Source organism: Anguilla anguilla, chromosome 5 (genome assembly GCF_013347855.1).
Source record: "Anguilla anguilla isolate fAngAng1 chromosome 5, fAngAng1.pri, whole genome shotgun sequence".
Classification (NCBI taxonomy): Eukaryota; Metazoa; Chordata; class Actinopteri; order Anguilliformes; family Anguillidae; genus Anguilla; species Anguilla anguilla.
The window spans coordinates 53,261,484-53,289,241 of NC_049205.1; the positions used below are offsets into that span (position 1 = coordinate 53,261,484).

The following is a 27,758-nucleotide window of genomic DNA, read 5'->3' on the forward strand; positions in this document are numbered from 1 at the left end:
GGGCTGCGCAGTCGCGGCACACAGACCAAACAGAAGATGGGGAGATAACCACCTACTGAAAGTGTGCCCCCTTGCTGAGCTGCTGCAGCCCGGGGGGGGGGGGGGGGGCAGCCTTGGTCCTGGGGAGCCAGGAAGCCAGGTGGGGTGAGTCAGCTGTGTAACTAACTGCTTTAACCAATTAAGCACTGAGGAACAACAACAAAAACCTGCACACCCTGCGGCTCCCCAGGACCAGGGCTGGCCTCCCCTGCTGCAGCCAATGATGAGTCACCGTACAGAGGTACCTGGCACAACTCAAAACAGGCACAGCCTGGATCAGATGCCAAACTGTGGGATGCAGTGGTGGACTATGGGAGCTAGCACACGTCACCCGACAGCACAAACATTACAATTTTTTATTCTATTTCCAAAAACATCATCGACAGTCATGAGACAGTAGAGAACAAGAGAAATCATTGTATGAAAATGGTGCTGACGTAAAACGGCAATCTATTAATTACTGTTCTCAGTGCTTAGCGAACCGAGACTGTCATAGAGATGCCATTCTGTAAAGGCAACATTCATACTTGAGAAAATGAGATCTTTGAGTAACAGTAAAATTAAGGGCAACTGTCAGATTCACTTTGTAGTTTTGTTTCTTTTAATCCAGCTGCCATACGCATCCTGCATCCATTAATACTTTCCACCCGCCTGAGGAAACCGACTTCTGCCACTTCACTGCAGTTAAGTGGCATCACTTTAATGTTCTCTGTGTCTGTGCTGTCCTTTCCCTTGTCTTTTTAATTCCGTTACCCTTGTTGGAGGTGGTACATTACCTCCTGAGGCAAAGCCGCAGTCTTTGGACAGGACTCTCACAGACACGTAATACAGCGAATTAAGAGAAACAAACAAACAAACAAAAAGCACATTTTAAACAACGCGGTTTGGAGTTTGGCTGCTCTGCGGCGACAGACTCAAACCAGCTGACGTGTGGCCGGAGGGCAGAGTCGGGTCCGTGGGAGTCATCTGAGGAGACCGGGGGAGGGGCGTGACTCTGGTCCTGCGCTACGCTGCTGCCGGGGCGCGCGCGGCGGGCAGGGGGGCGCGCGGTCGCAGCGCAGCGCCGCGCCGCGCCGCGCGGGGAGCCGTTCTCTTCGCTCACAGGCCGAACCAGTCGGTGACGCCGCCGCGCCGGGGGTCCGGTTTCTGCCGCTGCTTCTCGTCCTCCATGAACTTGTCCTGCAGCTCCTCCATGGACCCCTCGGCCGGCTTCTCGTCCTTGTCGGGGAAGATGTTCGGGAACTCGAACGTCTGCTGCTGCGACTGTGACACAGAGACAGGACAGGAATTAGCCCCCAGCCCCATAGTATACATACTGAACCTCTGCAGTTACACAGTGTGGAGAACACATAAAGATTAGCAACTAGGTTAGCATCAGCTAATCATTCGATAAATCAGCCTGTTTTACATATTGCTGTTTACAAACAGGCTGTCACACAGGGCCTCACAGTGGCCATTTTCTAGACCCAGCCTATTATGCTGACCCCAATGCCTGTACCTCACACCAGTGCAAGATGGAAAGGGCTGTCAACTAAACTAAATGGACAGTAGGCCCAAAAAATACATTTGAATGTTGTATTTAAAAAAATAACAGATTCGAACATATAAAAATATTTATTGCAAAATTTACATGAAAAAGTCAGAGGAGCATCATTAATGCATTGCCGTGAAATACACAGCAATGGGTGCTTCCTGATATCTATGTTATGACCACTGATTAAGCACATTAGTAATTTTGGTAAATTTACACTCAACTGGTTAACAAAGTTCAACTCAGCGAACACTTCATAGTGAACGCACACTGAGAAAAATTTCGGTCTTCACGGAAGTAGTGAACGAAGGAACGAGGGAGCTAAATGAACAGATCTTGTGAACGAATGGAGCAAAACAAATGTAGCTAAAAGAAATTCACGAAAGTTCCCATCACAACTTCCAAGCTTTCAGCCATGTTATTACCTAGCTTGTGCACAGCGGCCTAAACTAGCCAATCACTAAAGGGTATTTTAAACAGCTAAACACAAGTGAAAGAACAGCGTCATTCATAAGCAAGAGGTAACGTTTTGAAACCAGGAACACATTAGATTTTCAGCGAGCACACGCGATTAGGCCCACATATGCAAAGGTTAACTTCCACAATTCAAATGTTTTTGGCTGGACCGCAACAGTGGGGCCAGCCCTACAAACGTGAATGTCTGTGACTGAGTGATGAAGTTACACCATTGGTCGGCCGGATCACGTGCGTTAGGTCCAGCCATATAATAGGTTTTAACCTGGTCTTGTTTTTACCCAACTCGAAATAGCCATATTGAATCTAAAGTGGACAGCCCTAACGGACAGCCGCAGACATAGCCTAATGCACCACGCCTTACAACATGCACTAAGTACTCTGGATGCAGCAGAACAGGCACGCAGGCAGCTTTCTGGAAACGTGTGCTTATACCGAGCATCCATACTGTCTGAATCAATTATATCACTTACAGGGACTATTACGCCAGGTGCTCGTTTTTTTTTTTCCTTCTAAATTGCATTTATTCACGCCACCTCACCTAAAAAAAAGGCAAGAAAGCGTGTAACTATAAGCACGCAGATGTTTCAATTATTCGCAAAGCTTTGTAATCTTCAGAAAATGTTCAGCAGCGTTCCAACTCGCGTGTTCTCACAAAACATGAAAGGACACGCACAGCCATTACGATCCCTGCATGCTAGGGCTATGAGATACAGGCAGAAAAAACACTACTGAGATACTTCAGCTAATTACTGCAACAGCAGGACAAATCAGGGGATAAGGAACACTTGGGGGTTTTCATTTTTTTTTATCACAGAGTTTATTTTGTTATTTTATGGGCACTCATCCATGGATGAACCTACGTTCATGGCATGAGTGGCTGAATGGTTTTCCTGTATGGAGCAAAGCGCTTCAATTCTTCTCTGCCTGACGCCGCAACTCACTATCAGCGCGATTCGCTTGCTAGCTGACTACAGGTAGGTAACTTAGCATTCTCGGCTTGTTTAGCTGTCACCTTGGCTCGTTAACAGAGGAATTCAGCCGTCTCCTGCATTTGACAATCGGCATGTAGTGGGAAAGTTTCTGACTGGACGTGGATGAGTTGATGCACTACATGAGGAATGTCTGTATAAATATTCAGTGCACACATTTGTATCGCAGTAAGAATAATTTTGTTCACCACGTGGTCATTGCATTTTACGCAAGCAGCACTTGAACAGCAGTCAAACATTCATCCAGTGTGGTTTAATCTGTGGATTCTTGACATTGGCCCGACTCCATTTTGTTGAAGATTACCACTCTAAGCCCCGTAAACCGCTGGATCAACCCCTGCTCAGAACCCAATGTGCCCATTTGCTAATAGTGGCCAGCAATATTTGAGTTTTCAGCTGTTTTCATTAACTCTTCCAATTCATACTCCACTGACCTGAGAGTCCACTTATCACCAGTCATGGCTTCAAATGCCTCTGCAAGCAAATTCCCTGCAAAACATCCTTTCTTTATAGTTGTGTGCAGGAAAAGATTAGGCCCCAGAGAAACTAATCCTGACCCTGTGTCTCGACAACCTCATCAGCAGCAGAACTGTCAGGAAGGAAATGGCCATTTTTAATTCCTGTAGGTAAAAAAAAAACAATAAAAGGACTTAAAAGCAGACTTAAAACATGGCTGTCAGGAGTCAGGGAGGGAAGCTAAAGGAACAGAGTGACCTCTCCGGGAGACCAGCTGTCCAGCCCCCCCAGGACACGGTCTGTGGGCTGAGACCGGACGCAGCGCTGACCGAAACGCGGAGACCCCCGCTCGGCGCGCCCGTGGGGAGAGGGCAAGCGGAGTTCACCTCGCACCGCTCGCCGGGTCGGTCCGATCCGCGCCGATACCCGCACGCGCACACCGCTACTCTGCCCCGCGCCGGGGAGAGACGCGACACAGCCGAGCAGAGGGGCATCGCGGCGCTAACGAAAAGCAGCGCTTCCACCCGGCTGCCGCTTCCAAGACGCTTACGTCGCTCCGGATAAAAGCGTCTGCCAAATAAATGTACCGTAATGTACAGCCTGCGGCTGTTCCTCTGTGGCTAGGGGAAGAGAGCACCTCCTAAAACCAGACCAGAGCCCCGCGGGACTGCCGCCACCGCCAGCACCGCCGCTTTGAATTTCTGCCCCCCTGCTTTAAACGAATGAGTCAGGAGCCAGGCCTGCTAACGCGGGTCTCCACTCCACCACACAACACGCTGTCCCCCTCAGCCATAAACACCGCGAACCACAGAAACTCAACCCCGGCCAACAACCAGCCGCCCACCGCGCAGCGCTGAGAACCGCTACCACGCGGCGGGCTAACGCAAGCGCGCGGGCGCACTGTAGCCGGGACGGTGCGAGAAGCCTTTGCGGATGAAACCGGGCCGTTCGGCCCACCTTGGCTCGTCATTTAAATCGGAGTCTAAAAAGTGCTTCATTAACAGTGCTTAAAACCATGTGAAAATAACCAAACTGAATCCATTTAAAAAGCAATAATAAATGTGGCAAGATAACAGACAGCATTAATACTGGCTTAAGTTGACAGTTCAGAGAGGCAACATGTAAGTAACCCATCTGTCAAAAAAAACCACAGGTACGTAGGAATCTGGGTGTGTATATATATATATATATATATATATATATATGCGTTCATTCTAGATGAGAAATTCCCCTTTCCCTCAGCAGTACACATAAAACACATATAAGATGTAGTTGTTGTAATACATACAATACAAATATCAGCCTATAGCAGCTATATAGCAGCTGAAGTTTTTGCCTTAATTGGGGAAAAAACCCAGCATACTTCTGGTCTGATGACTGTCTATTTAAGGCAATTATGTATGTGAAGTAGTTAAACGCATCGTATATATATATGATGCATTTAACTACTTCACATACATAATTGCCTTAAATAGACACATCACACCAGAGGTGCACTGGGTTTTTTCCCCAATTAGGGTAAGGACTTCAGCCGCTACAGGCTGATATTTCTATTTACACACGTGTTTTATATCTGCTGCTGAGGGAAAGGGGAAGTTCTCCACCTGGAATTAAGCCTAATTTAGATTCAATTCTACTCTCTTCTATTTCATTCTATTCCATTCCATTCCATTCTATTTTATTCTATTCCATTCTTGCCTGCAGTATCTCGGGCCTTGCACACAAACTCTGTCTCTCCACTGCGGCTAGCTGAGCTTTCTGCAGCCTGACAGAGAGATGGAAATAAGCCCTGCCGTTTAAGTGGAGCTACACGGATTGTATTCCAGCGAATGGGCTCAGCAAGGCAAACCCAACGATGATTTTCCATGCAGCGACATCCTTGTTGTCTTAGCGAGTCTTAGGAGGGCTTAGGACCGCACAAAGCCATCAGCGGTTCAGCGCCACTGGCCATTTTGTTACTGGAGAGCAGATCTGAGAGAGCGGTCACATTCTTTCCTGGGATGACAACTTTCTTACGCACCGACACGTCTCATTGAATATTCTCAATACGGGGGAGAGCGCTTTGGAACGAGAGCGTTTTTACTGGATCCGCCCCAACCCTCCGCTCTCATTTTGCTTTTGAAACAAATTGGACATCTCCACGGGTTCCAAGCGCCGTGCGTTCGCTTGCCGGAGCTCACGGCCGAGGCAGGCTCATTCTTCTGACACGGTCTGCAGGAAAACACGGGGCTGAATTACTGCCCTGGGACACGCACGTCAAGAGCGGGGGAAACAAAATACACGGTTCCCTTTCAAAAACAGCGAGGGAAAAAAATGTTATCTCACGGCAAAGAATGCCGTTCAGAAAAACGTGCGCTGAATGGGCAGAGAATGTGCCAGAAAGCAACACTGCCATTCCTTACACAGGATCCCTGGGGCCCTACAGATTCAGCACGATTTTTAGAAATGTTTTTTACTTTATTACCTTAATAATTTGTCAGTATTTGTTATGGTTGTAGGACAGAGGTAAAGGCCCTCAAACAGCACAGCAGGGTCCTCGGGCTGAGCTCAAATGAAGGACCCAGCAGCCTGCTGTGTGGCTCACCTCGTTAAGGAACTGATCGGCTGCTTAGATGGCCCGCACGGTTCAGATCCAGACTGCGCCAGGGCCGACTGTGGCTGATGCAGTGAGGCCTGACTCATGAAGAAGAGCGAGAAGAAGAGACGGCGAACGTCACATGACTCAGAGCAGAGCACATGCGCGTTTGTACTCTTTTTAATCAAAAACAGAGACTGAGACAACGGCCCTAACCGTACAAAGACATCATGTCAACCAGCTAAAAGGTATCCCCTCCACCAACAGACTGTGGTGGTGATTGTGGTCCCTCTCAAATGACAATGAATGAGGCGTTCAAGTGTAGATTCTCCTCTACGTCTGTGTGGGCTCAGAAGAACCCAGTCGTATTGGGACGAGTACAGTATCAAGATACGTACAGTATCGGGATATCAGTTTCATGAGGTACCTGTCAACACCCAGTCATAAAGGACAGATGTGAAAATGGCTGCTGATGACCATCAGACAGGGTACCCATTCTGTGCATGACAAACCCCTGGGAAACAAAAACAGCTGATTTAGACATGCAAATCACAGGGGTCAGAGGAAGCTGGCACACGACACAGCACGTCCGCCACAGCACTGTTCCCCCCCTGAAAAACCCCTGACCCCACTACTGAGCCCCTGACCGCTGGAGTCCTGACTCCAGCCCGCTGTCACTCACGCCTCCAGGGGCGTGTGAGGCGCTCTTTAAAAACACACACACCTCCCTCTCCGTATCTGAGGCGTACGCAGCGTGGCGAGAGGGGCCAGCTCCTCCGGCTGCGGCCCGGCAGCGAAGCGCACGCTCTCTCCCCTTTTCTCGCACGCGTTCAGAGTTTCTGTCCGTGGCACGACGGGGGCGTCCCGGCACAGCCGGCGGGGGGGCCCTGCCTGGCAGGGGATGAGAGGGGAACGGCAAAATTAGATTAGAACAATCAGGGGGAAGGGTACGTTCTAAACTTCCCCCCCGTTAAAGGGTCGGGGGGAACAAGCCCACCCTCGACTGGCAGCACACCAAAGCCTGTTCCTGAAGACCGGAGCTGAGCGCTGGATCCACACCACGGCGCCCCAAAGCGCGCAAATTCGGCTACGGACGATCCGCGGCGGCAGCGGCGGCCAGCGAGAGGAAATGGATGAACCCAGAAGGTTCCCCACGCCCAAGCGTCTCTCTCTCTCTCTCCTCGCCGCGGGTCCGGGTCGGCCTGCGCGACACCGCGGGCCTATTAGCGGGCGCGCTATCAGACAGGAAGCACAGGAAGCGTGGAGACAGGCTTGTAAACAGCAGAGCAGGGCGGACCGCGGCCTTTCCTCCGCAAGAACCGGGCCTCTGTTATCTGCTCTGAGGAAAAAAGCCACAGAAATCTGGCCACAGTCAAACTCTTATCATCTCCGGGGTCTCTTTACGTACGCCACGCCACAAACTTGACTGCCAAATCAGACGACACTTGATGACAAGTGGGGCAGGGAAAGAGGGGGGTGGATGTGGGGTCAATAGCGGCCTTTCTTTTAAAATGTCAGAAAATGAATGTTCTGGATCAAAATGAATGGTATTGTAAAAAAATAAAAAAACATGCACATTAAATGCACTAGGCTGTCAAGACAAATAGAAGCGGAATTTATCGCACTATTGCATTTTTTGTGGAGGAGCCATACAGACTAAAGGCCAACAATGAAACCGTCCTTCACCAGAACCATGACCCACTTCCCGTCACGCGTAAACTGGGTATTACAGATTTTTGGTTATAGTGTTGTACCACTATGTTTCGGTGTACGTGTGTGCATGCGTATGTGTGTGTGTGTGTGTGTGTGTCTGTGTGTGCACTCATCCTGACTGCCCAGGTTAGGCTGGGCAGATCATCAAGATAGTTGAGGGAAGATCTTGAAACGTTCAATGGTGGAACCTACAGAAAAAAGAACTCCACCCCCACAACATCTTCATTCATATACCACCATAGTCAATCACTGCTGCTTGACAGTTTTGGGGGGAAGAAAGATTTTAAAAAAAACATGACTCAAGTGATTCTGAAGGAGGGTGACTCCTCCAGATCTCCACTCGCAGAGAACAGAGCAGCAGGGCCCTCAGAGATGTCTGAAGATTTACAGGGTCCATCACCGCCCCTTCCCACTTTGGTCTGGCCTAATCTGGTGCTCAAACTCAGCCCGCAAGCCTTACAGCAATGATTCATGGGCCTTCCTGCAGGCGCATCCAGCTGGGCCACTGGTCCTTAGTGCAGTGGTGCACCCCACGGCCCGGGGTCAAATCCGGACTGAGCCAGTGCCCATATTGGCCGGTAAACAGGGTGATGCATAATTGACCTTTTGCAAAAATCCCGCCCACCCTTATTTACTGTTGCTAACTCAAACACTCCAGCCGCTGGTCCCATTCCGCAATCGTAAAGTTAGCAAACTCCAAACAGCCATGAGGTCTTAGACAACGTCCGAACGAGCGGCTCACTAATGGTGTCTAGGAGCCGTCAAAATGGTCTGTGATGTGCAGTGAGGGATTACGTTCAGGAGGCAAAGCGAACAAGGAAGAATGCAAGAACTGAGGCCAAAGCCTGCTGTTGCCAATGAAGAAGACAAAAGCCTCACCAGTGGTCCACTGATGCTAATGCAGACAACAATGCCTTGAAGCAATAATGCTCCTACACCACAGTTCAACTTTTTTGATATATGAAAATAGAAGTTCAGCCTGGTAGCGTTACTTGAAAGATGAGAAGGGATGCTCAGATGTATTGATAGCACACACTAGCCTGTGAAGTCCACTGCTGACTGCTACCCTCAGCGACCGCCAACATATATCACTTATTTCAGTGCAGTGGAGACACACCATTTGATATACAGTACCACAGTACAATTCAACAATGTATGCAAACTGTTCACACGCCTAACAGGCGACTTAATAAACACTGTGGGTTGTTACCATGGCCATTACTTGAAAAATCTTACAGAAATTGTCAAAATAACAACTATCTACCGTCTCCCATCACACCTCATGGAGCAAAATACATTGTTTGTCAGAGTTGACCGAGAATAGTGCTTGTTGCTAAGCACAAACTCTGTTTGGCAGAGGGGCTTTGTGATAGGTCAGCTGGCGTTGGAATGCTTGGTGATGCATAACTGGGCGTAGAGTCATCCAGGGAAGGAAGGCAGTCCCCAGCTCCTCGCTCCACAGCGACCCCTCTGGTCAACTGGTCGGTTGAGAGCGGTTCAGACCAGAGCGTGTGTGGCCAGTCCTCCCCCCGAATTGTACAGACGGCACTGCTCAAAGGGACAGGCCTGCAATTATGACGAGCCGCTGGAAAGTGAGGGGAGAAAAGAACAACAAACTAGGGGTGCAAAAGGTGTTTAAGAGATATCTGCATAGCAGACACTGTTATTTGCACAGTAGCGGCACAGGACTTAGACGGAAGAGGGAGAAACAGCCACAGCGAAGCCCCCGCCACGGAAAAGCCCTGTCCGGGGGGGTGGGGGGGTCAATTAAGGTGTTTTATGTTACTTCAACCAGGCCAGTTTCTTTACCAAGCAACCAAACAGAAAAAAGAAGCAATTTCCACCTCCTTGTTTTTCTTTTTTTGAGGGTGAGGTTGCAGACAGCTGGCTGACATCAAACCCCCCAGCGCGCTAAAGACGCGGCGCGGGGTCAGGGGGCCGGCCCGTGGGACCGGGGGGGGGAGGGGCGGTTTGAGTTACAGGTTGTGTCAGACATCAGTCCCGTCACTCTGTAAGGCGCTGAGTCATGCACACGCCGCATCTCTGCCTGACGACAGAGCGTACCCCCCTGCCTGTACGGGCACGCCCGCCCCCCGCCCCCGCGCCACCCACCCCACGCCCCGCCGCGGCTCCGCTCTTCCGTCCCCGCTGATATCGGACCCCGAAAACCGAGCCCACGGACGGGGGGAGGGGAATAAAAAAAAAAACGGGCGGGAGCAGTCGCGTACTATGAAAATCAGGGCAAGTCGCCGCACGAACGCTGGCCTATATTTCAGCGATGTCAGCGGAGATATTAAAGGCAACAGGGAAAAAAAAAAAAAAAAAAGACAGGAAAACAGAAAATAAATCTGTCAGGTTGATCAGTGGAAGTGCCTGCTGCTGGAACTGGGGACGGAGCCAACGTGAGGAACAGGGACTACTCCCTCCGCACAGACACCAGCGTTTAAAACAAAATCCTTCTCCTTCCTGTGTCGGCCGGCACAGGAAATCCCATGGCCACTCAGAGGGCACTTCTCCTCCTGTAATCTGGAGGGTACCGCGGACGCCACTCCGGTTTACGAGGACATTAAAGAGGCCCGCCGCCACGCGCCTCTCGACCCAACGCATCCAAACTCTCCCCATTTTCCCCAGATGCGTTTGAGCTACGCCTCGGAAATATGTCCCACAATTCAACGCAGGTCTAACGGTTTCCTGTAACGCAACTGACTATGTCACTAAGGTCTCATTAGAGGTGTTTAATGACACAACAGGATGGTGAAAAACAACCTTTTATTAAAATATGTTCAACACAATAATAATAATACTAGTAAAATAAAATTGAAAAGTCCTCACAGTACTTTGGCACAGGCCTATTCAGTCAGTGCGCACCATACCTGGCAGCATGAAACACACCTTTGGCCTGTGGTCTTAGGTCTTTGGTTTGGGGGAGGGAGGGGGGGGGATTCTCCCTCCCCGGGAAGGAGAGTCAGAGGAACGAGCCAGAACCTCATATCCAGAAATTCACGTGAAGCAGCAAGTGCAGCCAGAGTAGCAGAACGATGCCATCTAGCGTTGGTTACAAAGGAAGCCTATAGCTTTATCTGCACAGCATCCCAGAGTGGGGATGGCAGCATGAGTAGGGAAAGCAGGACAGGATGCAAGTCTTTCTGAAACTACACCCGTAAGGAAATGCCTTACACAGCTCCATTTGCCGTTTCCCCCCACTGCTTACTGAAATGAGTACAACTCTGAATCAGGACTAACGTCTGATTCTGAGTCGGCCTGAAAAAAGACAACTGTCGATATCTGTCACTGACTGAGATACTGAAACCTCTGTTCAGAAACCCATCTTTTAAAAAACATGCATTTCTGTCCTCCAGCCGCTAGATGTCACTGTAGCTTGATGTCAAAAAAGCCTTTGTTACCAATCTCAATACAATTTATTTTTTCACATTATGATTTTGTCTTTGGAAATTACTCAGGTAGCCAAAAATGATGGGTAGGTGGCAAGCGCTACACATACAGGCGTGTACTTTCACGAAGACACATCAACACAGGAAACTTCAACATCTAAAACCTACAAGTCTAACACCTGTCTAATGCACGGCCATCTTAGCGAGAGGCTCTACAGCCAACTTCCCGAGCCCTGACGGGGCAGAGATCCTTGCCTCTCAGCCAAAATCCACCGTTTCCACGGAGGCCCAGGAGGAGAAAGGTCTGCAAACAGAGGACAGAGAGATAAAAACGCAGAAAGCCCGGCGGGGCCCGATGGGGCCCGATTCGCCCCGCCGCTCCGCCGGCCGCCAGGTTAAAGCCGTTTAAGGTTCCTGACAAAGTCTTTTTTATTTGGTTTCCCCATCTCTAGACCTCCCTGTTCTGGCAGGCCTCCACCATGCATGCCCTCAGTAACCCCCCCCCCCCGCCCCCGTACCCCCCCAGAATCCCCCCCTTCCCCCCCCCCCCCCCCGCACATGTCCACACGGCAGGGTCCCGCGGCCGTGTGAAAAGCGACTCTGCGAGAACACGGCTAACATGCAGCCCCCCCCACACACACACACACACACACACACACACACACACAAAACAAGCCTGGAGTTTGTATAAAGAGTGGGGGAGAGAGGAAAGAAAGCATCCACACCAGCGCTGGAATATTAGCTTATGGAAGGAGTACGGGGGGGGGGGGGGGGGGGGGGGCGGGGGATGGGGGGGGTGCAGAACAGTCCCACACATGGTGTCAATTAGGAACAATCTTGTTTTTTACCCACCACGAAAAGAAAGGAGGGCTTTTCTGGGGTTGTTTTTTTCCCCCTGCAAGCCTGCCTGAGAAAAATGCGGCAATTCGATTTCATATCAGAAACGTATTTAACACCAACCGACGCTCTCGCCTCAGCCTGTTTGTGCACTCTCACGCATCGATAGGCATTACTTCAGAGGAATTTAAAAACAAGCTCGCTGCAATTACAATTCATGCATCTCAGGAAGGATTTCAAGAGCAGTTCTGTTGTGTATATGTATGTATATATGTCGTGTATACATTGTGTGCATGGGTGCGCATGCATTTGTCAGTATGCGTGGTCATGCATGCATGAGTATGTTTTGTGTGTGAAATGAATTGAAATGCGTGCGTGTCTGTTTGAGAGAGAGAGAGAAACAGAGAGAGAGAGAGAGAGAAGGAATCCTGATGTGCACTTGTACATGTGCGAGTATCTTGTGTGTGTGTGTGTGTGTGTGTGCATGCACTTGTGTGTGTGTATGTGCATGCGTGTGTGTGTGTGTGGGGGTGTATGCGCACGTGCATTTGTGTGTACCCTCATCAGGCTGGGAGGTAAGGCCTTTCTTCACAGGAAATTAAATTCTAATTCTTCAAAACTTCAATTCAAAAATGAAAAAAAATCCCCCCCCCCCCCCTTAGAAATATTGATGGATTCTTAAATGATGCATCCTAATTCAGTGTGCCATGTTGAAATACCTTCAGTGATTCCTCCCTGGTTAGGACTCGGAGCTGAAAAGACGGGTAAACATCTGTAAGATGCTGTTTATTTATCGGCGAGGCTGAAGCATCCGGAAGCAGTGAGCAGCTACTGATGCCATCTAAGAGCTGCATCCCACGGCCCTGACGCAACCGCCATCACCGCCAGTCCAGAAACGAGGAGGAAAGGTCAGCGAAGGCTGCTGAAAGAGCCGGGCGATCGCAGGCACAGGTGTGGACAGGTGAAGGGACTGCAGGGCACAGAGACCCACCGGCAGGTCTTCTGCCCCCCCCCCCCCCCGACTCCGGCCGGCCCGCGCAGCCGGGCGCTCCGAGCGGCGCTTCCTGTAATAAGTCCCGTAATTAAACCGGAGCCCTGACCCCCCGGCCCACACCGAAAAAGAAAAAGCGGGGCCGCTTTCTCAGAGGGGCGAGAGCGAGGCTAGAAAAACAAGCCGCCGCAGCACCAGGGAAATAAAACGGCAATAAGGTGAGGGGCTCAGCATCAAAGCCTACCTGTGGCCCCGGGGCCCGGCGGAGGAACGCGGGGTCCCGAACAAAAGCCCCGGGCTCTCGCGGGGCCCGGGCGGCACCGTTTCGGAGGGGTCTGTGTTTGGTTTAATAACCTGAACCCAATAAAAGCTGCCGCGTGTGAACGTGAAATTGAGACATTGTCAGGGGGTTATACTCAGCTACGCCCCCCCACCTCGGATTGTCAGCCGCTAGCCGCTGTGGGAACGCGCGGGACACGCTGGGGGGTGGGGGGGAGAGGAGAGAGGAGAGCGTGGCGTTCTCTTCACTTCCTGTTTCTATCGGCTAATCACACGCGCAGGCGCACCGCAGCATCCTCCTCCCGCGGCTGGGCAGCTGAGCCGCACGCTCGCCGCTGTGGACTGCCGCGTTGTGTACACGGACGGCCAGAGGGGGCGCTGTTGCGCAATGAGGCAGCGGAAACGCTCCCTCACTGGGCAGCACCACGCCCGATAACACACTGGCGGTAAGCGGTCGATGGCGCCATGGTCAGGTCTGGATCGCAGACCGTAGGACACATGGTCACAGCGGAGGCTAGCGCGTTAGCCCCAGTTCCTCTGTTCCACAGTGAGGACAGGCTAACGGCTAACGGCCCTGCTCTTACCAGCTGGACGTATGCCACTTTGTAGTCCGGCGTCTTCACGCGCTGGTTCAGGTGGTTCCTCTTCTTGTTCGTACCTGAGGGGGGGCGAAGAAGAGGCACATTCTGTGAGAGTCTGACAGCAGAACGCTGGCTAAGCTAAACTAATGAATCGGCTTCGATGCATTCTAACTAAATGAGCACTGGCAGAGCAGCTAGCACAGGCAGCCAGCACTGGTGTATGATTACACTGTTTACATGTTGGCATGTCAAAAAAACACAAATTAAGGACAATTTTGCAGTTTTATCAAAACTGCTTTTCCGATTCCCTCTGTAATGTATCCATTGTGAATAACAGTGACCACACAAGGGCTGGAAATCAGCGGTGGGACTGTTGATAGGTCCGGTTCCGCCAAAGTTTTCTTCCTTTTAACCACCAAGGGAGTTTTTCCTTTCCTCTGTTGCCATGGGTTTGCTTTTGCGGGGGGTTCAGAGCAGGGTGTGCGATGAACCATGTAAAAATGTTTTTTTGTAAAATGCATGAAATAAATACATTTTGAGTCGATTTAATCTGACTTGATTATTAAGGCACGGAACCCGCGGTGGAGGTTGGGTTTGATTCCCAGAAAGGAGACTGCGAGAGAGTCTGATTTTTCAGGGCTGTCTCTGTTAACCTTATAACAGCTGCGCATGACATCATCGCTCAGAGGCCTGCTGGGTAACGCTCGCAGATCCAGGAGAGAATTATCCTCCCCTGCTCTGCTCTGCTGCTGCAGCAAAAAGCGACGAGCCAAAGCAACCTGAACACCTTCCAAACGCAAACAAACAAGCACGCACGCGAAGAGGCCGGGGAAACGCAGTACACGCTCCCCCCCCCCCTGCCCCCCGCAGCACACGGCGAGAGCTTCCGCGGGCACTCCGCCATTTTTAATGCCATTAAAAACCAGGGGAAGGCCGCTGCCCGCTGCGCCCAGCGCACGCCAACCCGCTAACGGGCATGGAACAGCCAGGGGAAACCTGGTCGTAAACCGGGCGAAAAGCGCACCGCGCTGTCGCCATGGCGACGGCCGCGCGGCCCCAGGTAACCGACGCCCCGCGCCCGGGGTTCCCCGCCGAGTGTGGTCCCCGTGCTCAGGGTCACGCGGGGGGGCTGCGAGGGGGGCTGCGAGGGGGGGGGGGGGGGGATCAGGCTCATGGTGAAAACCCCCCACCCTGTCCGCAAACCCCCTCCAATTTCTAGAGGAATTTCAGTAGTTACAAATCCCAGGGAGGAGAGGGTAGGCATGGAAACTCCCTCCAAAACACCCTGGGTCTGGCAGGGGGGAGACAGGACCCTCTAACGGTAAGGTTCCCTTTGAGCCTTACTTTCCACTCCACACACATCCAGTGGAGGAGGAACCCAAGAGGAAGATAAGAATCACCCCAAACCCACTCTGTCATCTCTCTGAAAACACACACTCCCTAACCATAATGTGACTGACACACCAGCTGGCACATACCAGCTAATTAACATGCTGTCAATTAGATCAACTAGGATGGAACGGCGTTAACATTAATTACAAACTAATTACAGCCCTCCCTCGATGCACCCTCCACCCACGGCTGGCCCCTCAGTTCTGCAGCTCGCGGTTCTCTCTCGTAAACAGCACCGTAAATGCATTTCAAATGATTCCCTCCCTCATTAAACAGCATAAGCGTAGCTATGTTACTAATGTAACACTCACTCCAAAACGCTTCAAACTGTACTGAGCTGTGTACAGTCCAGAGTGAAAAAAAACAAGAAAAGTGGATTATGCTAACATTTCGGGGGGGGGGGGGGGATTCTTCAAGGGAGGGCATCCCGGGACATCTGGAGGGCCAGAGCGCCAATATGGCAAGTTTCAAGATAATGAAACCAAATCACCGCCCTGTTTTCTTTAATCAATTAGCACAAGACCTCTGACATGTAACAAAATCCTATAAACACATCCTGCCTTTGCTCTCTTTCTCTTCCAGTGATTTGGCAAGTGTGAAAACAAACCCATCGGAGAGCGCTGGCCTCTGTTTTAGATTTGAACGCATTACAGAAAGTGAGAGAGCTTGTGGAATACACAAGTCTTCCTGCAGTGTGTGTGTGTTTATGCGTGCGTGTGTGTGTGTGCAGGGGGGTGTGTGTGTCATTAAACACTCTTTACAGGGAAACTCCTTCTGTTACCCCCCCCCCCCTTTCAGAACCCACCTTATTGCCTGCTGTGAAGAGTTTGTTTTGTTGAACTGGTTAAACCCAAAAACCTTTCACTTCTTAGAGATGCGTATTCCCAGCAGGCAAATATGGCTCAGAATCATGCATTTCCTATGAACTAATCTGTCCAAAAATGGGACAAAAAAAACCATAGGAAGAAATGTAGCAAAATCACGCTATGACTTATTTTTCCTGTGTGCAAGCCAGCGTGATTCAGTCAGGTGACGCTACAGCCCTCCCATGCAATTTCCCTCCGAAAAAGTAAATGTGAAAAGTCACAGGCCTAGAATTTTTCAATTGATCAAGAGGTTTTTGGGCTTATGTAAAAATGTGAAGATTTAGCTAATGTTAGACAAGCAGAAGCCGCCCTGTGTGTAAAGCAGTGGTACTCACCATACTGGATTCTCGTCCGCACTGCGCCCACGGGCACGTTGTAGATATTCTCCAGGTAGTTCTTCACATCACATTTTGTCATCCTGCGCAGCAAAGAAGAGACGGACACAACAAGGAAGCTGATAAATCAGAAAGCCTCCGAAAACTACACCCAAGCCCTGCTTCCACTGAACTGTATGTTTACTGCCTGCTTCTCATGGCTGGAACTGGAAATTGGATTACGCCATTGTGACATCACAATGGCAGCCTCCCTGCACCTGGAGCACTGCAGAAAGTATGACATCATAATGGCAGCCTCCCTGCACCTGGAGCACTGCAGAATGTATGACATCATAATGGCAGCATCCCTGTGCACTGCTGTCATTGTGATAGCACAATAGAGTCAGCCCAGCACCTGAAGCACTGCAGGCATTATGACATCATAATGGCAGCCTCCCTGCACACTACTGTCATTGTGGCATCACAATGGCCGTCTCCCTGCCTGGAGCACTGCAGCAGAAGCAGGTGGGGATTCATGGCCATGGAACTCCAGAGACCATTACCCCCATGACATGCTTATTACAGAAGAGCTGGTACTTACGAGCGAACAGGCATCTTTCACTGATAACCTGCAGTCACCTACCTGGGGGTGCTAATTCTGCCGAACCTGCACCAGCTCATAATTAGGAAGCCGACTACTAACTTGACCTCAAAGAGGTTTGTGCAGGACTTACAAATTTTTTTTATTTTTATAAAATATGGCACATTTTGGTTGCATCCTGTAGCCTGTGCACACCGCCCAGTAGACTGCAGATGGTGGCCTAACTTCCAAGGTCATCCCAAGGTCACCTGAGTGTCAGTGCTTCTGCAGGAAAGGCCTCTGCTCACCACCTGGGCTTCAGGCGATAGACATCGAGCTCCAAAAACGGGGCAAAAACAGCACACAGTGTGCCACACTGACGGTGGCCAAACAGCCTTTCGCTCACGCAAAGAGCGGGCGCCGTTCGCAAGCTACGCTCTCCAGCTGCGAGGAAAGAGAGAACGAAGCCAGCGAAAAAAAGAAGCCTTTCGGAAAGAATGACATGGAACCGGACAGGGGAAAATTCCGGGTATTGGCTTAATTTCGAGGAATCAAGTTAATCAAATTTGCCCCGTAAGAAGAGCACGTTGTCTCTCTGGAAGGCGGACAGGCGGGGCGGCGAGCTCGGTGCGGCGGCGGCGCTTGCGGCGGCGGCGGCGGCGGCTGCGGCCGAGGCCTGGAGCGGTGACGGAGCACGGAGTTCGCTGGCTCGGCCGCGAGCCTGCATTTTTCCCCGCTGAGGGACGCCGAGCGTTTCCTAGAAAGCGCCAATTCGAAGGAGGGAGAGAGAGAGAGAGAGATGCCTTTCTGTGTCACTGGAGTGGAAAAGCTGAACTCAGAGACCGAGTGATTCCGCCTCCTCCGCTTTCGCTTTTTTCTCCTTCTTCTGCCCTCCCCCTCCGTTTGCGCCGGGCTAATTGTCCTCCATGACCCTATCCCTGAATGACCCCCCCCCCCCCAACCGCCGCCGCCAATTCCGCAGTGCCGCGTCCACGTTGTGGTTTATTTCTGTAACACCTGGTTGCCTGGTAGGAGGAAATGGGGGGGCGGACACAAAGCACATTCAATCAGTCTTCTGATCCATCAAAACACCCGCAGCCTGGCACTAAACCCGCTGCCTGGGTCCTGCACTTCGTTTCATAAACGCAGGAATCCAAGATGGAGGCCGAGAAGCCGCTTCTCTGTGAAGAACCTGAAGCAGCAGGTCACGCTAATGCGCAGGAGAGCAGAGGGGAAATGCAGTCTTTCAGGTGGGGACGTGTGGAAAAACCGGGACGATAAGATGCCCTGTGTGGGCAGCTTAGCAGCCTCTGTGAACTGGCGCAGTGTGGTACGGCACAGGAAGTGGCGCGACGGTGGCTTCCTGTTGGCACGCCCTTGGGTTATTCTCATCGTAGAGGGAGCTGGGGCACGCCACACTGAAAAATCCCAACAGAATGCTTCAGAAGCTGCCGATGGTCTTCCTCTGCTACACACAAGGCTGACTGTGTAACAGGCCCCCCCAACATCCCCCCCCCCCATCTTCAGGGGTTAAGAGGGTTCTGTACCCACAGCGCCCAGGCTGTTTGTACCCAATACATTGTAAAGGGTACTTGACAGTGTTGAGCTGTGTGGTGTAACAGGTACAGACACACACCTGACAGTGTTGAGCTGTGTGGTGTACAGGTACAGACACACACTTGACAGTGTTGAGCTGTGTGGTGTACAGGTACAGACACACACTTGACAGTGTTGAGCAGTGTGGTGTAACAGGTACAGACACACACTCAATAATGTTGAGCTGTGTGGTGTAACAGGTACAGACACACACTTGACAGTGTTGAGCTGTGTGGTGTAATAGGCACAGACACACTTGACAGTGTTGAGCTGTGTGGTGTAACAGGTACAGACACACATTTGACAGTGTTGAGCTGTGTGGTGTAACAGGTACAGACACACACTTGACAGTGTTGAGCTGTGTGGTGTAACAGGTACAGACACACACTCAATAGTGTTGAGCTGTGTTGTGTAACAGGTACAGACACACACTCAATAGTGTTGAGCTGTGTGGTGTAACAGGTACAGACACACACTTGACAGTGTTGAGCTGTGTGGTGTAATAGGCACAGACACACACTTGACAGAGTTGAGCTGTGTGGTGTAACAGGTACAGACACACATTTGACAGTGCTGAGCTGTGTGGTGTAACAGGTACAGACACACACCTGACAGTGTTGAGCTGTGTGGTGTAACAGATACAGACACACACCTGACAGTGTTCAGCTGTGTGGTGTAACAGGTACAGACACACACTTGACAGTGTTGAGCTGTGTGCTATAATAGGCACAGACACACACTTGACAGTGTTGAGCTGTGTGGTGTAATAGGTACAGACACACACTCAATAATGTTGAGCTGTGTGGTGTAACAGGTACAGACACACATTTGACAGTGTTGAGCTGTGTGGTGTAACAGGTACAGACACACACCTGACAGTGTTGAGCTGTGTGGTGTAACAGGTACAGACACACACCTGACAGTGTCGAGCTGTGTGGTGTAACAGGTACAGACACACACTCAATAGTGTTGAGCTGTGGTGTAACAGGTACAGACACACACTCAATAGTGTCGAGCTGTGTGGTGTAACACGTACAGACACACATTTGACAGTGTTGAGCTGTGTGGTGAAACAGGTACAGACACACACTTGACAGTGTTGAGCTGTGTGGTGTAACAGGTACAGACACACACCTGACAGTGTTGAGCTGTGTGGTGTAACAGGTACAGACACACATTTGACAGTGTTGAGCTGTGTGGTGTAATAGGTACAGACACACACTCAATAATGTTGAGCTGTGTGGTGTAACAGGTACAGACACACACTTGACAGTGTTGAGCAGTGTGGTGTAATAGGCACAGACACACATTTGACAGTGTTGAACTGTGTGGTGTAACAGGTACAGACACACACCTGACAGTGTTGAGCTGTGTGGTGTAACAGGTACAGACACACACCTGACAGTGTTGAGCTGTGTGGTGTAATAGGTACAGACACACACTCAATAATGTTGAGCTGTGTGGTGTAACAGGTACAGACACACACTTGACAGTGTTGAGCAGTGTGGTGTAATAGGCACAGACACACATTTGACAGTGTTGAGCTGTGTGGTGTAACAGGTACAGACACACACCTGACAGTGTTGAGCTGTGTGGTGTAACAGGTACAGACACACACTCAATAATGTTGAGCTGTGTGGTGTAACAGGTACAGACACACACTTGACAGTGTTGAGCTGTGTGGTGTAACAGGTACAGACACACACTTGACAGAGTTGAGCTGTGTGGTGTAACAGGTACAGACACACATTTGACAGTGTTGAGCTGTGTGGTGTAACAGGTACAGACACACACCTGACAGTGTTGAGCTGTGTGGTGTAACAGGTACAGACACACATTTGACAGTGTTGAGCTGTGTGGTGTAATAGGTACAGACACACACTCAATAATGTTGAGCTGTGTGGTGTAACAGGTACAGACACACACTTGACAGTGCTGAGCTGTGTGGTGTAATAGGCACAGACATACATTTGACAGTGTTGAGCTGTGTGGTGTAACAGGTACAGACACACACCTGACAGTGTTAAGCTGTGTGGTGTAACAGGCACAGACACACACCTGACAGTGTTGAGCTGTGTGGTGTAACAGGTACAGACACACACTTGACAGTGTTGAGCTGTGTGCTATAATAGGCACAGACACACACTTGACAGTGTTGAGCAGTGTGGTGTAACAGGTACAGACACACACTCAATAATGTTGAGCTGTGTGGTGTAACAGGTACAGACACACACTTGACAGTGTTGAGCTGTGTGGTGTAATAGGCACAGACACACACTTGACAGTGTTGAGCTGTGTGGTGTAACAGGTACAGACACACATTTGACAGTGTTGAGCTGTGTGGTGTAACAGGTACAGATACACACTCAATAGTGTTGAGCTGTGTGGTGTAACAGGTACAGACACACACTCAATAATGTTGAGCTGTGTGGTGTAACAGGTACAGACACACACTTGACAGTGTTGAGCTGTGTGGTGTAACAGGTACAGACACACACCTGACAGTGTTGAGCTGTGTGGTGTAACAGGTACAGACACACACCTGACAGTGTTGAGCTGTGTGGTGTAACAGGTACAGACACACACTCAATAATGTTGAGCTGTGTGGTGTAACAGGTACAGACACACACCTGACAGTCTTGAGCTGTGTGGTGTAACAGGTACAGACACACATTTGACAGTGTTGAGCTGTGTGGTGTAACAGGTACAGACACACACTTGACAATGTTGAGCTGTGTGGTAACAGGTACAGACACACACTCAATAGTGTTGAGCTGTGTTGTGTAACAGGTACAGACACACACTTGACAGTGTTGAGCTGTGCGGTGTAACGGCGCGATAGTGATCCGCCTCGTAGGACAACGGTAAGCCACAGGGCCCCAGGCGTGTTCTGTGCCAGTCACAGACACACACACACACACACACACACACACACACACACACCGCCGCTCTGCTAAGGCTCAGACTTCTCACACTAAGTCTCTGAGCTAGCCTTAATCCAGAATGTTCCCACACTTACAAAGACATGCATGCATGCACACGCACAAACACACACACACACACACGCACATACACAGATATACAAACAGACATCAATGTGTACGCACACACGCTCACACACACAAATGACACAAAAAGCTTTAACGTGAGTCCGCAGAACAACAGGGACACTGTTGTCACTTCAGAAGGGACAAAAGGAGAGGGCGGTCTCTTGTCCTTTGTACCTGCGTCTCCTGGCCTCGGCTCTGTGACACCTGCCTGATCAAAAAGAGCAGAAGCACTTAGAGCACACAGCCTTTTCGGCTACGGACAGAAATGCGAGACGTTCCCTTTGAATCCACCGTCCCCATTAACCAGCTCCTGCCCTAACCTGGAAATGCACCCAAACGGCCAGACCAGAGGCCAGGAGGCGCTGAGGAGCGCAGAGGCTGCGGCCCCCGCGCGCACACGTGCGCCGAGCCCGGCGGAGCGAACATCTGCGCGCGCGGAGGAGGAGGCGGAGGAGGAGGAGGCGGCTTGGGGAACGACCCCGGACCGATCCCTCTCGGCGAAGGCAGCTGTTTTTTACGCCGCCGCAAAATAAGCGCGCCGCGCGACGGGCGCGAAAGGCGGGAGGGACGCGGCGCGCCCCGCAAAAAAAAGGGCGTCCGCCGTGCCCGGGGTCAGCCCCGCTCCGCTCTGATCTTCCCTTTGATGTGCGCCCAGAGCGGCCCGGGCCCCGGGACCCCAGACCTGTGACGTTTTTTATGGACTCCTCCGCGTTAGCCGCACGGCCGGCCCCTCCCCAGGCTGCACTAACACATTAAAGCCCAGCAGACCGCCGCCGCCGGCCGTCTGAAGGAGCTCCAGCGCGGGAGGGGCGTGCGACGGACCGGGTTTACCCACGGGTCCGAGGGCCGACGCGAACGCGCGCTCGCGACCAGCAAAACGTCAGGGATAAAACACTGCTGCTTTCACAAAAAAAATACATACTGTAGCCTCTCGACTACCTGACAGGAATTATACGCCGGGGTCACGAAACGTGACAAACGTGCACGTAGGAAAAACTGAAGCTCTTAAGACGACAGCAGGGACCGAACGAGGAAGATCTGCTGCAGGTGAACATGCGCTGTTCAGAGGCTTCTGCCGATGAAAGAGGAAGAATTATGGCGAGCGGCGTTTCCAGGGCGTTTAATTAAGCTTTTAGTGAAAAATGACACTGCAGCTAACTGCTGGCATTTCTGAGGCGTGCCCCCAGGGGGGGATACTGGAATCAGTGCCAACTTTTTCTCTTCCCATGTGAAAATGTGATTTAAAGCATTCGTTAACAGCTCAGCCGTCCGTCAGCTTTTCTTTAAAAAAAAAAAAAGAAAAGAAAAATTTGCATCACTGTTCTTGAGAGTTTCTGACTGTAGCGTTTGACAGCGAGAAGCCAGCAAACGTGTGCGGATGGGGGGAGAAGGTGCAGTCAGGCCGTGAGGCCTCAGAACTAGTGCAGTATCAATCATGGAACTCCCCCAACTGCAGCCATCAAAGCCACTAGGAAAAGCACACTTACATAACCAGGCCAGGCGTCTGGCAAGAACAGCAGGACGAACGAGGGGAAGGAGGGAGAAAAACACTTGGACGAGTGGATTGTGAAATCAGCCCCACGCAGACTGGCAAACACAGGTGAACTGCACTGTTTTTCCTAAATAATTTAACTCATTAGAGCGTCACACAGCACTTATAACAGGCTTTAGGCAATCCTAACAATGACCTTTTCTGACATCACACTGACGACAAAGTTTCAGAATAACTCCAAGGACATTTCTGCCATCCCTGCTGAGTTATAATAGATTTAAGATGGATGCTTTTCATCTTTTGTGACTCGACCAAATAAGTGTTCATAACTTCTGCACAAATATGTTTGCTGTCCTTCTCCGAAACATGAAGTCTTTGCTGGTATTTGCTTGCCACCTAGTGGTCAGGTGGTAGACTTGCAGCACAATGATTAAAATGATTAATGGCACAAGTCTCTCTGTGAACTCACAAAAACTAAATGCAAATGTTACGTTTGAGAGAACGCCTTGCATTTAACAATAAATAAATAAATAAAATCAAAAGCGTCAGCTTATGACCTTACAAAAATACTTACCAAAGGTAAAAATTTGTATTATGGGAAAAAAACACTATGTAAAAAAAAAAAACATAATTTGGCATTATGTAATTCCATTGACAAAACTATTTTCACAACCGCCCTGTTTCCTGATAGCTAACCTAATAAAACATACTACACGTACTGCTTCGGATGCAACTGATTAGTATTTCAGTCTGATGTGCGGGCTCGTGTGCACACCTCTCATACTTACTCAATGGGGATCCGAAACTGTACAGTGTCAGGAGGCAGCTCTTTTCCTGGTCTCACGAGGGTCAGGAAGAAGTTGGGACGAAACACCCTTAACTGGGGGTTCCCAATCTGATAGAGAGGATATCTGAAAAACAAAAACAGACATGCCTCGATACAAAACGCATTACAAGGACAGCAGCCTAGTAAACCGTGAAATTAGTTATTTAAGTAGCAAGATTTTTGAAAAATCTGTCAGTCCATTTACTTTCAATTTCTTGTCATGCGCCACAGAGATAACTGGTATTTTTCTATAAATGTAGTTGTGACCGCTGCACTGCATTTTTCCCAATCGTACTTCATCTGATTTCATTACTGATGCCATTCAAGATCTATCGTGCGTTTTTATGATTTCTAGAATGGCCAGACAAAAACAATGATCTAGAAGTAATGATGACCAACTGCTAACCGTCATATCAGTACAGTTAAGATGCTAGGGCGTAAGGGACCAGTGAACTCGATAGAAGGAATCCTGCAGAGACAGATGCATTATATAAAATGAATAAAATAACTGAACTAGCTAACAGCAGGAACGTATTCGCTAAGTTGGCAAACAAGCTAACGCACAACATACCATGAACTTAATGAAGTTAGCTAGCAAGCAAGCTAAATGAGTAGTCTGCGCCTTCCTTTCTGTTGGACAATGCAACCTGGCTATTCAAAATAGCTAAACAGCCTGGTAGAACGTTCGTCTTATGGCATTTGGCTACAGCTGGCCAAATACATCTTTGGGTGAAAATAACCAGACTAACTACGATTTATATAAATATTAAATATATTAATAATATCTCATTTGTAAAGTATTTTCACCTGCTAGCCAGCCAGCTAGCCCCAGAGCAAGGGGAAAGTTGGCGCTAGCTAACGCTACTGGCAGTTTTTCAATGAAAGAGCAGTTAGCAAGATTAACTTGCTAGCGAGCATGCTGCCATCTACTAGGAAGCTAGCTAACTAGCAAGCTAAACAAGTCAGAATCCCTGCCACAAAACTGAAAAATGTGACGTCCACTTACAAAACCCTCCTTGCCATCGCTTCAGATTTATTTTTGTCTGTTTTAATTTTGTTTTGATATCAAAGCTGTCTTCATTCTGTACACGTGACAGAATTCAGGTTCCTGCAGAGATCATATCAAGGACAGGAAGTGTTTTGAGGAAAAGGAACGACGCGGAAAGCTTGCTGAGAATGGTGAGCAGCGCCATCTGCCGCATACATTGAAAAGCACGAACAATTTTTTTATACTGTAAGTCATGTCCTGCTTTGTCCAAACCAGGCATTCACCTGCATATCAGATGTGTCCGTTTTTTATATACAGCCTGCCACCGAGTTCGGCGTCTCATACTGGTGGATCATATTACTAGCCTGTATGTGATACATGCCAAGACTAATGCTATCTGACAATATTACTTTCTGTGCTTTATGAACAAAATTGAACGCTAGATCCTCTTACGTCTTTGGAGTTGCAAAATTGTCAACTCATGAAGGCTATAGTCGGCACTAGCATGATCCGAATTCAGACCCAGAGCGTGGAGCTCATCCGTGCACCACAGCGTGGCGCCTCAACCAAATGGGGCATCCAGCAGCCCTGCTGATAATCCTAGGCGCTGGATCCTGCACCCTGACTGCCTGCATCACAGTGAGGACTCCCTCTCAGCACATGGCACAGTAAAGCCCCACCCCCTTACAATCTGCCGCTTAATAAGACCCTGCCCTCTCCCAAGCTGTGGTGTGAAGACCCTCCCCCTCTGAGTATTGGGACTCTGCCCTCTCTCAGCCAGCAGCAAAGTGAGACCCCACCCCCCTCCCAGCTGGCACCATGAGACTGCCTCCCTCTGAGTTTGCCCATCCCCAGGAATTGGGTTACACTCATACCAGGGTTTAGAGCTGTGCATCTGATCAGTGTGAAATCTAGTTACAGCGATGTGAAAACAAGCAGCCTTCTCTCAAAAAGGTACAACCTCGTCTTAGTTTTCAGAGCTTAGAAACTCATATTGCTTCCACCACAACCCACAGTGTGGCAAAAAAGAAAAAGGTTTATGCTGAGAGATGGGGTAACTTGCAGGAAAAATGTATCCCTCAAAAACTGAACCAGATCCATTTATGGATTCAATACCACCTGTGGTTCTAACCCTCTTTCTACACAGCATACATTTTCACTAGTTCATCTGACAACAGATGTGCGCTTGTGTGTCTGCCATGAATGTCACATAATATTTCCCCACCATGTTCCCCAAGTTAGGTTTTGATAAACAAGGGGTTACATGTTTATTGCTAGACATTCACTTACAGTGGAACTCAACCTTCACTCAAGAGCACTGCCATTTATAGACCCAGTGCACTCTACCTCAACGGTCATTGGTTGGTTTGATCTCTGAATCAAAGTTACATACAGGATCACATCAATTAAAAAAAACATGGTGCAGTTGTAGGCCTTATTCAACCATTATAGAATTATGTGATAAGTCTTTAGTGTGTCAGAATTTTTCACTAGAACCTTGTTCATGTTCAAACCCAGTGAAACCCACAACCAGTGAAAACACAGTAATGAAACAGCACAGTAAAGCATAATGATTATTATTATTTAATTTTATTTTTTTGTTTCATAACCTGTCACAATATTTTGGGACATGTTATATCTCATGGCAGGTACTCATTTTCACTGCCATTTATTGTACATTTCTCAATATATACAAAGCCCGTATTTTAAGATTAGATGGCATTTGATACTTTTTCCCTCTCTCGTCATATCTTTCTCCCAAGTCTAAGGCTGACCCCACTTCATGCTGAATGAATGTATCTGTTCCTCCTCTCTCACAGAATCAGAGAACATTCTACACACTTTTAAAAACTGCATGTTGTCCTGAGGATCTCTCCCATGAATATCTTGCCTGTGAATTATTGTGATGACTCAATGATATCTGAAATCTCACTGTGATGTCACAAAAGATTTGATAATAGACAAAGTGTTAAAATCAATGATATGTTTTGGCAAATGTTTGCACAACATTTTGTTTGTTTTCATTAATCTAAATTGGATGTTTTGCCTAAAAAGAACATGTTTTGTAACAAGGGTGCAATGTATGTAAAAACTATCAGACCATTAATGCAATGTGCAATACTGTATATTTGCATTGAAGGGTGTTTCCATAAAAATGTGTATGAATGTCTCACCTCAATGTAAGCTTTTTCATCTGATATTATTTACTTACCTAAATGCTATGCTTTATTTCATGCCGGAGTTTAGAAATTGATCTTAGTTAAACGGAACTGAACTGAAAAGCAGAAAAGTACCATTGACACACTGAGAGCACAAGTGAGCAATGCTAAGTGAGGGTCCCGTGTAGCTGCCGCTTGGTAGCAGGGTTATTAAGGGGGAGAATTGAAGGGGGAATTCCCCACACCCCGATCCAATGACTTTCTCCTTGCCAGAGCTATGCAGGGGATCAGGGGGGTCTGACGTGAGGCAACTGATCTTTAAGGCATCTCAGAGATCACTCCCTCCCACTACACTCTAATGCTACCCTTTACAATTAGTGTTACGTTTCACATTATTTCATAGGCGGGGGGGGGGGGGGGGGGGGGGGGGTGATCTGATAATTAAAATGTTACTGTTATGGATATGAGTTTTCACACATAAACTGCACATACCTTCACTGTGTGATGAGCCAAGGTCAACAAAGAGGTCGTTATTTAAACCAATTATTGTTTTCTTGCAATTAACGTAATGTTTATGTGCTGAACACTCTACCTGCTCACACCGTGAATGAATTATGGATATCCATTTTCAGCAG

The 27,758-nt window shown here is 49.3% G+C and overlaps 1 protein-coding gene across 1 annotated transcript; it reads right to left on the minus strand.

Annotated features, from left to right (window-relative positions):
- Window positions 1-381: 381 nt before the first annotated feature.
- Window positions 382-25,125, minus strand: mrpl23 (mitochondrial ribosomal protein L23). The gene is made up of 6 exons (XM_035416697.1): window positions 24,983-25,125; window positions 23,939-24,061; window positions 16,454-16,536; window positions 13,864-13,937; window positions 1,121-1,302; window positions 382-1,089 (listed from the first exon to the last, which is right to left on the minus strand). The coding sequence occupies exons 1-5, from the start codon at window positions 24,997-24,999 to the stop codon at window positions 1,138-1,140; spliced, it is 462 nt and encodes a 153-aa protein (XP_035272588.1). The 5' UTR covers window positions 25,000-25,125; the 3' UTR covers window positions 382-1,089; window positions 1,121-1,137.
- Window positions 25,126-27,758: the final 2,633 nt, after the last annotated feature.

What these genes read in the sequence shown, in the direction of transcription:
- mrpl23 (XM_035416697.1), bottom strand. An exon ending in CAGTTTCGGATCCCCATTGA is followed by an intron (nt 16,537 to 23,938) that starts GTAAGTATGAGA and finishes TTTGCTGCGCAG; the next exon opens with GATGACAAAATGTGATGTGA. An exon ending in AAGTGGCATACGTCCAGCTG is followed by an intron (nt 1,303 to 13,863) that starts GTAAGAGCAGGG and finishes TCTGTGTCACAG; the next exon opens with TCGCAGCAGCAGACGTTCGA.